This window comes from Dipodomys spectabilis, unplaced genomic scaffold, assembly GCF_019054845.1.
Source record: "Dipodomys spectabilis isolate Male_0828 unplaced genomic scaffold, ASM1905484v1 ptg000175l, whole genome shotgun sequence".
Classification (NCBI taxonomy): Eukaryota; Metazoa; Chordata; class Mammalia; order Rodentia; family Heteromyidae; genus Dipodomys; species Dipodomys spectabilis.
In genome coordinates this window covers 13,026,551-13,040,349 of record NW_024870852.1, presented here as the reverse complement: position 1 = coordinate 13,040,349, position 13,799 = coordinate 13,026,551, and the positions used below count along the sequence as shown (strand labels likewise).

The 13,799-nt window shown below is 43.6% G+C and overlaps 1 protein-coding gene across 3 annotated transcripts in view; it reads right to left on the bottom strand.

Annotated features, from left to right (window-relative positions):
* Positions 1-13,799, bottom strand: part of Phf20 (PHD finger protein 20) — a 104,880-nt gene that overhangs the window by 4,915 nt on the left and 86,166 nt on the right. For all 3 annotated transcript variants that reach the window (XM_042694360.1, XM_042694361.1, XM_042694362.1), the window contains 4 exons: positions 10,751-10,850; positions 6,648-6,843; positions 3,980-4,373; positions 1,833-2,016 (listed from right to left, as the gene is read on the bottom strand). In XM_042694360.1, coding sequence (XP_042550294.1) covers positions 1,833-2,016; positions 3,980-4,373; positions 6,648-6,843; positions 10,751-10,850 — 874 coding nt within the window. The remainder of the gene's footprint in view (positions 1-1,832; positions 2,017-3,979; positions 4,374-6,647; positions 6,844-10,750; positions 10,851-13,799) is intronic.

Genomic DNA, 13,799 nt, shown 5'->3' with positions numbered 1-13,799 from the left:
GCTCACATGCCTGTAATCCAAGCTACTCATGAAGCTGAGATCTGAGGATCACAATTTAAAGCCAGCCCTGATGGGAAAGTCTGAGACAACCAACTCCAATTAACTAGCAAAAAAGGCAGAAACTGCTGGGCACCAAGGGTTCATACCTGTAATCCCAGGTTACAAAGGAGGCTGAAGTCTGAGGATCATGGTTTGAAGCCAGCCAGCTAGGAAAGTTCCTGAGACTCTTATCACCAAACTGCTGTCTTCCCAATCTCAGCCTCCCAGGTAACAGATTTAGGTATGAACCATAGATGCTTGGCAACAAAGTCATTTCTCTCTGAGGTACTTTATATATACTTGATATCTCCAGTTATAATCATCCTAGATTTGAGTATACCCAGAATCACCAAATTGAACATTTATTTCTTAATTGGGTCAAATGTTTGGGGATGAATGGATGGATTGATTGACTGATTGATTGACTGATTTTTGTGCTAGTCCTGGGTGCTGTTTCTGAGCTTTTATGCTCAAGTTTTTGCTCAAGTTTAGTGCTCTGCCACTGGAGCCATACTTATGGCTTTTTTTTTTTTAATTTTTTTTTTCTATTTTTTGTTAATTGGAGATAAGAGTTTCACAGACTTTCTTGCCAGAGCTGGTATGAATCTGTAATCCTAAACCAGGTGCTGGTGGCTCACGCCTGTAATCCTAGCTACTCAGGAGGCTGAGATCTGAGGATTGCAGTTCAAAGCCAGCCCGGGCAACAAAGGCCGGGAGACTCTTATCTCCAATAAAACCACTAGAAAACCAGAAGTGGTGCTGTGGCTCAAGCGGTAGAACACTTGCTTTGAGCTGAAGAGCACAGGGACAGTGCCCAAGCCCAGAGTTCAAGCCCCATGACCGACAAAAAAAAAAAAAACTGTAATCCTCAGAACTCAGCCTCCTGAGTAGCTAGGATTGCAGGCATGGAACACCATCACTTGACTAATTAGGTCAATTTTTAAGATAAAAACAAATAGGCCAGGCACCTGTAATCCTAGCTACTCAGGAGGCTGAGATCTGAGGATTGCAGTTCAAAGCCAGGCCAGGCAGGAAAGTCCATGAGACTCTCATCTCCAATTAACCACCAGAAAACTGGAAGTGGTGCTGTAGATCAAGTGGTAGAGCGCTAGCCTTGAGCTGAAGAGCTGAGGGACAGCGCCCAGGCCCAGAGTTCAGGCCCCACGAACGGACCCAAAAACAAAACAAAATAAGAGAGATCAAATTTAATCATGTCCATTCTCACAAATTCAGGCCTGCTCATTATCACTCCCACCTAAGACAAATCCCCAGAGCTACAAAAATGACTCACTGAAATTCTGTACCAGCTAAACAGAAGACTTCATCTTAGATTTCATCACAGGCTGAATAAAAAGCACATGACAAAAAAAGTCTAGGCTGTAATTCAAAACAAAACAAAAAGTCTACTTCTCTCTTTTACATATACACAAGGTATATGCAGAATGTATGTATGTGATGCGGGGGATTATACTGAGAGCCTCCCACATACTAAACTTTACTCTACCACTGAGTTATGTTACTAGCTCTACATACTAACCTTTGCAGAAGGGACAAACCACATGAGGCAGGACCCCTGACATTATGAGCCTGTATGTGCCCAATAAATTCAAGTAAGGCTTGTCCACTTTGGGGGGAGAATGGAGGTGCAGTGAGTATGGAAAGAAGAGACAAGAACAGAGTTGTTCGACAACTCTGTTGCCTTACTGAGGTGGGGAAAAGAGTATTCAGAAACAGCTAACATGAAGGAGGAGCTCAAAGTGATGCCATGAGATAGGGGCCAAGGAAGTGCCTACCATCCAGCTCCTTCTCAATGGAGTCCATCCGATGTGTGACTTCATCCTGAAGGGACTCCACGTGAGTCAGCAGGTTAAACTGCCACTGGTGCTGGGATGTCAGAAGCCCCTCTCCACCTCTGTCCAGCAGCTTCCGAGTGGGGACTTCTTCTGGCAAGACCTTTTTGGAGACATATTCTCTCACCTGGAGAAGCAATGACATAAATTACTGAGTCTAGACAACCTCCAGTCCTTTTTTCAACTGTGTTGGAAACCTTTGGAAAAAGCAGCTATAGCATGAATGATCCCGACCCTAATGTCCCATGTGGGCACTGGGAGGAATCCTCCTGGCTGCACTAATGCAACTTCCACAGGACTGTTTCCCCTGGCGGGCACAGCCTAAAGCAGACTTCCCAATGGCCTGACAGTTGCTTAGAACAGGCCTAGAAGGGCAAGGGTTAACATGCGGGAGTTACTCAAGGTTGGCAAATCTTCCTCAGGCCTTGATAAGCTACTTTCCTTGTCTGAGTCTCTATTTAGAGATGGAGGAGGTAAAATCTACTTTGAAGGATAATGAGGATTAAATAGAATAAGGTGTCAGCACTTATCAACCCACCAGTAGTGGAAAAGATTTGCTTTGCTTAGGTGGGGTATTTCCTGACTTTGTAGTATGTGGCGGACACCTCTAGGAAACTTGCATAGTCCACACTACAGCAATCTTTTATTACATTTTGGAATCACAACCTTCATTCATTCATTTGAAAAGAAACAAATTCCAGCCAACACTGATTTAGTGCTATGTGCAAAGCAATGTGCTGAGAGCTTTTCACATACATTGTGTGTTGAGTAGACACATGCCTGCTGCTTCCATGTCCCATTCTATAGGTAAAGAAGCAGGACTGAATCAGGAGGGAAAGTAGCCAGGTCGGAATAACAAAGTACGTCTGCATGACCTTGGCCTAACCCATTTTAGACAATGACAAGGGCAAAGACTAAATGTAGTACAATCCCCACCCTTGGAGCAAAGTGTAGCAATAGACTTGCTGGTAACACCACTTCACAGGATAAAGTCTGTGAAAGTAAGGACAACAATGGCATAGGAGCCAAGAATTCACACAAAACCTCACTGACAAAGGACAGGCACCAAAAGGGGAGAAAAGTTAAGCATGGCAACATTGGCAATTAAGAGGATGTTCCGTGCAAGATGCCAGTGGTTCAAGCCAGTAATCCTAGCTCCTCAGGAGGCTTGAGATCTGAGGATCACGGTTCAAAGCCAGCCCGGGCAAGCAACTCCGTGACATTCTTATCTCCAATAAGCCACTGAGAAAACTGGAAGTGGTGCTGTGGCTCAAGTGGCAGAGCGCTAGCCTTGAACTGAAGAGCTGAGGAACAGCACCCAGGCCCAGAGTTCATGCCCCACAACCACCACCAACAACAACAAAGAGGATGTTCAGGAGGTTCAGGAAGATAGTGACTTGAAGGATATAAAACAGACTGGCTCCTAGAAAACTGTTGAAAGCTGCAAATATTTTTCTGAAACATACCCTTCCATGGCAGGGCTGTGAAATTATAAATGATACAAAATTATCATATGGAGGGAATGCCAATACCAGAACTCAAGACCTTCCATCACTCTTCCTGGCTTATGGCCGGAACTCTACCACTTGAGCCACACCTCTAGTCCAGGAATTGGCTTGTTAATTGGAGATGCAGTTTCTCAGCCTTTCCTGCCCAAGCTGATTCTGAACTCAATCCTCATCTCAGACTCCTAAGTAGCTGGGATTATAAGTGTGAGCCATTAGTACCTGGCTATCATACAATTATATTAAAAACCTGCCTAACAAAACCTAACAATGTTTTTTAAAATAAAAAAAGACAAATATTCCTAATTTATACTTTTTCAAGTTGCAATCATCCCTTGTCTCTTTGTTATTTCTCACCTTGAGATCTACCACCACTGGCTGTCATTTTGTGAGGTATCCTGGAACCAATGATCTTTGGCTTAAGTGGCTCTAATGAACTTATATCCATTTTACTAGATCAAAAAAATATAATAAACTCCAATGCAGTCCTATTAAGAATTGTCTTCTATAACATATTTAACCCAGGTAGAGAGCTCAGAACCCCTCGAGCACTGAATGATGGACAAATTCAAGTAAACCGCAAACCTTTGGGGAGCTGGGTTTGGGGTCGCTGTCCACTCTGTTTCTGTCTTGGTCTAGAGGCCAGCCTAGGCGCGGGGAGAGGGAATCATCACCATTCTCACGGAGGGGGTTGACTGTATCATCAAGGGCAGAGCCCCGAGTCTCCACCACCAACTTCTGCTCCACAGCAGGATAATAGGCGCGGGGCTTCTGGTAGCAGTGCTCACTGGTGATATAAGACTCTTCCACAGACCGGGGCAGGGGCTTTTCTACTGCCCCGTTCAAAGTTCTATAGCTTGGGGCTTCTTCCTTGCTCCTGGCATCTGTGATGTGGATGTGTCTGGAATGAGCTTTTCCTTCCCCTGAATGCTGTTTCCAAGGCTGGCACCACAGCTGCAGATCAGGATGTTCCCTGCTTCTGTTGGGAAATAAAAATGGAAGGACTCTAGGGTAACTGGCACCATTACAAGGTTTCTCAATTCCCAAATGCTCTCCCAAAAGGGAGGGCAGCATCCCCCTAGGCCATTGGGACACACCACACCATTTTCTAAACAAGAGGAAGTATACATCTTTAGTCTCTTAGGAGAGCACTTCCCAAGAATGTCCATTGCAGGCATAACATGCGTGGACTTAGTCACTGAGCAGCAGGGCTGTCTCCTCAACCAGACTCCTTCCCACTTCCTCCTCTGGAAACTGGAGTAGACATCTGTTTGCCACTCATACCAAGTTTTATAAAGATTAGAGGGGTAAGGAATGGGAATGTTAGCTGGTGCTCTTCAAATTAGTTATTAATACTTAATAAACAGTCACAATAATCCTAACAGTTTATATAAATATATAGTCTATATGTGGTTGAGATGGAAGCCAGGCAGTATTATGTGCCTATAATCCCAACTACTCTGTAAACTAAGGCAGGAGGAAGATGCTCAAGTTCAGGTAACAGAACAAGACCTCATCTCAAAAAAAAAAAAAAGGACTTCATGGTAAATTTTGTGTGATGTATATTTTACCTTAAAAACATACAATAGACACATGGTACTGATTGCATACATTTGTCAAAATTAAGTAAGCTCTTGGGCTGGGAAGGTGGCTCAGTGGTAGAGCACTTGTCTTGCATACCTGAGGCCCTGGGTTTGATTCCTCAGCACCATATAAGCAAAAAGAAAAAGCCGGAAGTGGGGCTGGGGCTCAAGTGGTAGAGTGCTAGCCTTGAGCTGAAGAGCTGAGGGACAGCGCCCAAGCCCAGAGTTCAGGCCCCACGACTTGACCAAAAAAAAAAAAAAAAATTAAGTAAAGCTCTTATATGTGTGTATGTGTGCATGAGCATGCATGCTCCCCTGCCAGTACTAGTTCAGGGGCGTGAACTCAGGATCTCAGCATTGTCCCTGAGCTTTTGTGTTTAATGATCTATCACTTGAACCACAGCTCCACTTCTGGCTTTTCTGTTGTTGAAGAGAAGAGTTTCACAGACTTTACTGCTCGGGCTTCAAACCACAATCCTTAGATCTCAGCCTCTAAGGCATGAACTACAAGTGCCTGGCTTCAGTAAGCCCTTAAATAGGTAACCTCAATAAAGTCAATTTTTATCTTTTTTTCCTTTTTAGTGATATTGGTGTTTCAACTCAGAGCCTTACATTTGAGTAGCAGGTACTCTACCACTTGAGACATGTATCAGGCCTTTTTGCTTTTTAAATTTATTTTTCAGATAAGGGCCAGCCTCCAACCATGATACTCCTACCTCTGCCTTCAGCCTAGCTAGGATTACAGGCATGAATCACCCCTGTACTGAGATGGGATCTCATTAACTTTTTGTCCATGCTGGCCTCAAACTGCAATGCTTCCAATCTCTACTTCTCAAGAAACTAGGATGAGCCACTAAGCCTGACATCAGTTCCTTTGAAAACGAAATGTTTAGTAGGGCACCCAGTAGCTCACGCCTGTAATCCTAGCTACTCAGGAGACGGAGATCTGAGGATTGCAGTTCAAAGCCAGCTCGGGCAAGAAAAGTCTGTGAGACTCATTTCTGATAAACCACTAGAAAACCGGAAATGGTGCTGTGGCTTAAGTAGTAGAACACTAGAACACTAGTTGAGCTGAATAGCTCAGGAATAGCACCCAGGCCCAAAGTTCAAGCCCCATGACCTACCAAAAAAAAAAAAAAAAGGAAGAAAAAGAAATGTTTGTCATATAAAACTAAGGGTTTGGTTTTTTGTTCATTTGTTGTTTTTTGTGGTGCCTAGGAATCAAACCCAGGTCCTATCACATGCTAGATAAGTAGTCTACAATTTAGCTATATAATAAGTAATAGAATTTTTAGTAAAACTCTTAAACTTTTTGGTCTTTTGACTTGATTCTGTGGCTTCCCAATTTCTTTCTTTCTTTTTTTTTTTTTTGGGGGGGGGGGGGGGAGGGTCCGGTCGTGGGGCCTGAACTCTGGGCCTGGGTGCTGTCCCTCAGCTCTTCAGCTCAAGGCTAGCGCTCTACCACTTGAGCCACAGCGTCACTTCCAGCTTTTTTTCTTTTTGTTTATGTGGTGCTAAGGAATCGAACCCAGGGCCTCAGGCATGCAAGGCAAGCGCTCTACCACTGAGCCACCTTCCCAGCCCTTCCCAATTTCTTAAATCACCCATTCCACCCCACTTTCAACTTGACACCAAAGCAGACTCTTTCTTGCTACAAGTGCTACACTTACTGCAAGATGCTCATCTTGAGCTGCAAGCCATGCAGAACCTCAATCACTCTTTGCACATCACCAAGAAGTTGGTGGGTGGCCACAATCTTCTTGGCATTCTGATGGGAATAATTCTCTTCTAGAAATGCCAGGCCTTGCATATGTCCCCTGCTCAACCACTCCTTGTCATACCAGTACTTGAAGCCAGGCCTCTGACCTAAAGCAGTGACACAGAGAGAGTTAAACATGGCTGAAAACAAACAACAACAACAACAACAAAAAATGCCACCTTGATGTCAGTGGGCTAACTCCTGTAATCTTAGCTACTTAGGAAACTGAGATCTGAAGATTGCAATTCAAAGCCAGCTTGGGCAGAAAGTCCATGAGATTCTTATCTCCAATTAACCACCAGAAAACTGGAAGTGGCTATGGCTCAAGTGGTAGAGTGTTAGGCTTGAGCTGAAGAGTTCAGGAACAGTGTCCAGGCCGAGTTCAAGCCCCAGGACCACCACCAACAAAAAAAAAAAGCCATCTCCTTGACACTACACAATCACTGTCTTCACTTAACCAATGAACATCTGCTTGGCATCTACTAGGTGTTGGTAGTAAGGTAGTGAATAAGGTACACAACCTCATCTCCTGGAACACACCAGAGGTGGAACAGGAGTCTGGATTAGCTCTTTAAATTTGAAACATATCCTTCCTTCCTCCATTTAAAACCTTCCACAACTTTCTACTACTTACAAAAGAAAACCTAAAGCCCAAACAAGGATTAGTGAGGCCCACACAACCCAACTTTCCTGCCTCCCTCCCCCCATCCTTATAGTAGCACTCTTTGAGTTTCTAGAGCGCACACGCACATGCATTTCCAAAGCTTGGTCTCTCTTCGCTGTAGTGTCTGAGCACTATTACACTGGGTTTTGCATGGCTGGCTCCTCACCACTTCCTGAGAGAGACCTTTCACAACTCCCTTAGTTAAGAAAACCTTTTCAAGGACCCTAAGTCATTCCCTCTCTTCTTACTTCTCCAACCCTACCTACCATAGTCAGCATAATTTTTTGGTGTGTGTCAATCGTGGGTCTTGAACTTAGGGCCTGGGTACTGTCCCTGAGCTCTTCTGCTCAAGGCTCTCTACCACTTTGAGCCACAGTCCCACTTCAAGTTTTCTGGTTAATTGGAGATAAGCGTCTCCTTCCTGGGCTGGCTTTAGATCTTTAGATTTCAGCCTCCTGAGTACCTAGGATTACAGGCATGAGCCACCAGGGCCTAACCATTTTTTTTTTTGGTGGGGGAGGAAGGGACTAGAACTGTATTTAAAACCAAAGGGCTCACACTTATTCGGCTTGCTTGCTCTGCTGATCCTCTACCACTTGAGCCACCACACGAGCCCAGACTTTTTTCTGGTAACTCTGGAGATGGGAGTCTTAAGGACTTCTTTACCTGGGTTGTCCTCATACTCACATCCTCCAGATCTAAGCCTCCTGTTGCAGCTAGGCATGAACCATTAGCACCCAATGAAGTCTTGCTTATTTAGCTTGCTTTAACATCTATTTATTTCTCTGTCCTACTAACAGCCAGAATAGAAACCATCTCCTTCAGGGCTGCAGCCCCAGAGCCTGGTAAAAAATGTTATGGATGGATTTATCAAATAAGTGAAAGAAGCTCTAACACCCTTTCTAGCTGTACCACCTACTACTTAACTAGAGGACCAAGCCTAGTTCCTCCTTTGCACTTCTGCTTCCCATCTGTTATATGGTAGATGAAGACCTGGTTTCAGTGGTCCTGCTTATTATGACTCCTTAGAAAGGACTGATAACATAAACACAGGATTCAGCAGCATTTCCTACTCAAAAAGCCCAATGAACAGCTCCTAACCAATGAAGATATTATTCATCTGTTAGTAACTGTGAAACAAGTTATTCCTATGAGGTTCCTTGGGCCTTTTCTGGTTTTACCAAGGCACATGGCAATAACACACATAGATTCTGTTAAATATATATATATATGTATATATATATATATATATATATATATATATATATATATATATATATATAAGTAACCTTCAAGACATGAATCTGTTAGGTTAAACTTCCATTCCAGACAAGTACTTTATCACTGAGTTACATCCCCAGCCCTGTTAAAGTTTGGCTCAAATCACAACAGAGTCCAATAGTTACAAACACAGACCTTGTATCGATACCAGGGGCTCTATTCAAGGGAGAATATTCATGGCCTTGGTGATCAGGGTTACACAAGAAATTCAGAAAATGTACAGGACTTGATGAAAATGGAATATATCATCTCTATTCTCTAAAGAGACAAAAGTAGAGAGAAAGACAGGGCAAAACCCATCTTTTTCTTTTGGAGGATTTCCCCCAGCCTCAGTACTGGGCACTGAACCAAGGGCTTTATGCATGTTAGGCAAGTCCTCTAACACTTAAGCTATGCTCCCAGCTCCAAAAAAATCTTGAAAAGTTGCCCTTACAAAATCCTCAGGATTCCAGGGAAATGACAGGGACAATCACTATAAGCAGAAGTCATAGTAGCAAGATTCAGAACAGTACTACCTGTTTATAAGACAAAATTAGGGACAAGTGGCTCCCATCACCTGCCTAGCATTAAATGGTGGGGTCACCTTGGTTCAGTCAAATCCCTTCCTGGCCTGTGTTTGCTCACCTGTCTAATCACCTGACCACATTCTTCCCTTAGGATAAAAAGGCAAATGGAGACTGATTATTCTATGGACTAATCTAAGACAAGTTACAACAGAGGTCTTCAGGCTCAGAGGAGACCTGCTTGCTGAACAAAGAACCAAGATAGCCGGGTACCAGTGGCTCACGCCTGTAATCCTAGCTACTCAGGAGGCTGAGATCTGAGGATTATGGTTCAAAGGAAGCTCAGGCAGGAAAAATCCGTGAGACTATCTACAATTAACCACCTGGAAGTGGTGCTGTGGCTCAAAATGACAGGGTGCTAGCTTTCAGCAAAAAAGTTTAGAGACAGCACCCAGATCCTGAGTTCAACAATAACAATAACAACAACAACAACAACAGAACCATAGTAGTCAGTCTTTGCTATATAACCAGCAGAATTTAGAGATTTGGCCCAGCCAACCAGTTTTAATGCCAGTTACTTTATGAAATGATAAAGTCATTTGTTTATGTGGCAAATGAATTTCTACAAGCAGAAACAGGAGTAGAAGCCCCACCAGACCCATCCTACAGCACACCGCAATCACACCTTTGCCTTTCCTTTAAGGAGTATCCCTTCCAGTGGTGGTGATACAATGTGGTATGGATGCCACTACAGAAGATAGAACCATATGCCCATACTAATGAGCTCTTCAAGAAAAGGAACTGTGGGGATAAAGATAAAAATGGCTCCATCATACAACATTTGCCTAGCAAGCATAAAGCCCTAAGTATGATCCTCAATACTGAAATAAAAAAAAAAAGGGGGGGGGGGGCTGGGAAGGTGGCTCAGTGGTAAAGCGATTGCCTTGCATGCATGAGACCCTGGGTTCGATTCCTCAGTACCACATAAGCAGAAAAAAAAAAGCTGGAAGTGGCACTGTAGCTCAAGTGGTAGAGCGCTAGCCTTGAGCTGAAGAGCTGAGGGACAGTGCCCAGGCCCAGAGTTCAGGCCCCAGGACCGGACCAAAAAAAAAAAAGAAAGAAAAGATGTTCACTGCAGCAGCTTCTACAATATAGTGAGCAGCATAGAGATTATCAGGAACCTAAGCAAGGAAACATTCACAAAGCAGTCAAAATTCTTCATAGAATTTTAGTCAGGCCATGTTATAGTTCTACATTGTAGCACAACACTGTATTTATTATTAGCAATATCATACTGTGTATAAACAGTATTTATTTAGATGGCATATTTGCTTATTCCTAAATTCTAGTTCAAGGCAGTCCTTCTACTAGGTGAGTCTTTCCATACACATTTATTTTCCTGCTAAGTTCAAGAGAGCTGGCCACCAGGTAGGCTAGAGGAGCTGAAATCTAGTCAATACCAAAGAAATGTATCTTGTGACCACATTTAGCATTATTTCATGGCCAGCTGTGCTTTTAAGAAAAAAACTACATACTATTACCATCTCTTACTCCAGAAAACTCTACCTGGAGGGTCTTGACAAACATAACAGGTATATTTCTCGGGCACATTTTCTTCCAGTAATCCCATGCAGACCCCATGTTGCCAACACTGGCATTCTTCACACTGTGAAAATTGAAAAGACAACAAAAGTTAAATTCAGAAGACATCCTCATCCAAAATAAGACCATTTGATGGAGGAGGTGAGGCAAAGAGGAGAAGGAGAAGAATGAGCATGCCCTACTGACTTTCACTAAACAGAGCTATAATCACAGATCAGGAACACACTATTTAATATAGCCACCATTAGCTACATGAGGCTATACATTTAATACATTTCAGTGAACAAGTTTAAACATTCACTACCTCAATCCCATGAGCCACAGCTTAGGTGCATGACCACCACATAGGCTCATGGCTGGCTACTGAACCGACCAGCACAGATAAAGAACATTTAGATCAAATGAGCAGTGCTCATGTCAGATTATGACTGTTTTCACTCCATTTCTAAAGCTTTTATTTGCCTAATCACTCTCTGTGGAATGAATGAAATTGTTCAATCCTCACCTAATTTGAAGAATCAAAAAAGTTGAGTTTGAGCCGGGCACCAGTGGCTCACGCCTGTAATCCTAGCTACTCAGGAGGCTGAGATATGTGGATCGCTATTCAAAGCCAGAATTGGCAGGAAACTCCATGAGACTCTTATCTCCAATAAACCACTAGAAAACTGGAAGTGGCACTGTGGCTCAAGCGGTAGAGCATTCACCTGGAACTGAAGAGCACAGGGACAGAGCCCAGGCCCAGAGTTTAAGCCCCATGACCAACCAAAAAAAAAAAAAAAATTGAGTTCGAGGGCTGGTGGCTCATGCCTACAATCCTAGCTACTCAGGAGACGAAGATCTGAGGATCACAGTTTGAAGCCAGCCTTGGCACGAAGTCTGTCAAACTTTTATCTCCAAGTATCCACCAAAAGAGACTCTTGTCTCCAATTAGCCACCAAAAGCCAGAATTAGAGCTGTGGCTTAAATGACAGAGCACTAGCCTTTAGCAATAAAGCTCAAAGACAGTGTCTAGGCCCTGAATTCAAGCCCCACGAACAGCATTTTAAAAAAAAAGGAGGGATTCTACTTTCTAATATCCCATTACCTTTCTAGTCTCTACACTGAGAAAGGTCTGTGGTGAGAGTACTATAGAACATCAGAAATGGTTCATACTGGAAGATCAGTCCTACTAGGAGGGGCATTAATTGCCCACTCCAAACAGACAAGGGCCAAATCCAATTAGATTACTAAGGCACAAACTTAGCATACACCCAGAGATAAGAATTGAAACAAAGGGGCACAGTCCCAGAACATTTCAGCTCAAGGCGAGCACTCTACCACTTGAGCCAAAGGGCCACTTCTGGTTTTCTGTAGTTTATTGGACATAAGAGTCTATGGACTTTTCTGCCCGGGCTGGCTTTGAACTCCATCCTCAGATCTCAGTCTCCTGAGTAGCTAGGACTACAGGTGTGAGCCACAGGCACCCAGCCTTTTAAAACAAACTTATTTGAAATGTCTACTAAAAAATCCTAGTAGTGAGACCAGGCGTGTGGCTAGTGGTAGAATACTTGCCTAGGATTCATGAAGCCCTGGGTTTGATTCCTCAGTATACATAAACAGAAAAAGCCTGAAGTAGTACTGTGGCTCAAGTGGCAGAGTATTAACCTTGAGCAAAAGAAGCTCAAGGACAGTGTCCAAGCCCCAGGATTGGGGCTTATATATATTTTTGACACACACACACACACACACACACACACACACACACACACACACGTAGTCATCATGTCACATAATTTTCTAGTGGTATCTACAAAGCTTCAGAGGTTCTGCAAAAGTGGGATTTTTTTAAAAAATGGGATTAGTTAAAAAACAAAACTAAAATTACACACTTGAACACATTCCAAGCCAAATGGTAAGACAACAGAATCCAGCAACACAATTTTGTACTGGCAAACTAGCTCACTGTTAAAATGTCCTGGAACAAAGTTTTTCCTTCTATTCCTAATTAATCAACATGACTACACAGCATGCTGTTTTATGAAAAATCATCCAAAATGGGCACTGGTAGGGTACTGGTAGCTCATGTCTGCAAGCCTAGGTACATGGAAGGTTAAGACCAGGACTGTAGTTTAAGCCCAGCTCAAAAAGAAAGTTCATGAGACCACATGTCTATTAATAGCTAGGTGCTATGCACTTGCCATCCCAAGTACAATAGGAAGCATAAACAGAAAAATTCTGGTCCAGGCTGGCCTGAGCAAAAAAGACCTTAATTCAACTATAGCCAGAGGGCCCCCTAGCAAGTGCACACATACACAAAATTAAAAGGCACCCTGACAATGACTATGCACATCAAACTTGTCTACTGATCCATAACCACATACAAAGAAAGAAATGAAGCTGTACACAGGGTTCTGGCCTACTATAATCCCAGAACTTGGGAGGCTGTGGTAAAAGAATGCTAACATTGAGCCTGCCTCAGGGGTATAGTGAGAAGTTGTCTCAAAAACAGGGGCTGGGAAGGTGGCTCAGTGGTAGAGCGCTTGCCATGCATGCATGAGGCCCTGGGTTCGATTCCTTAGCACCACGTAAGCAGAAAAAGCCGGAAGTGGTGCCGTGGCTCAAGTGGTAGAGCGCTAGCCTTGATCTGTAGAGCTGAGGGACAGCATCCAGGCCCAGAATTCAGGTCCCAGGACCAAAGGGGGGGGGGGGGGGGGAGTAAAAACAGCTGGGTGTTGGTGGCTCATGCCTGTAATCCTAGCTACTCAGGAGGCTGAGATCTGAGGATCACAGTTCAAAGCCAGCCCAGGCAGAAAAGTCCATGAAACTTTTATCTCCAATTAATTACAAAAAAAGCTGAGTGGTGCTGTGGCTAAAGTAGTAGAAGAACACTAGCCTTGAGCAAAAGGTAGTTCAGAGACAGCACCAGAGCCAGAGTTCAAGACCTAGGACTGGCAAAAAAAAAAAAAAAATTAAAAAATGAGCCCAGGCAGAAAAGCCCAATGAAACACCAGAAAGCCAGAAGTGGAGCTGCAGC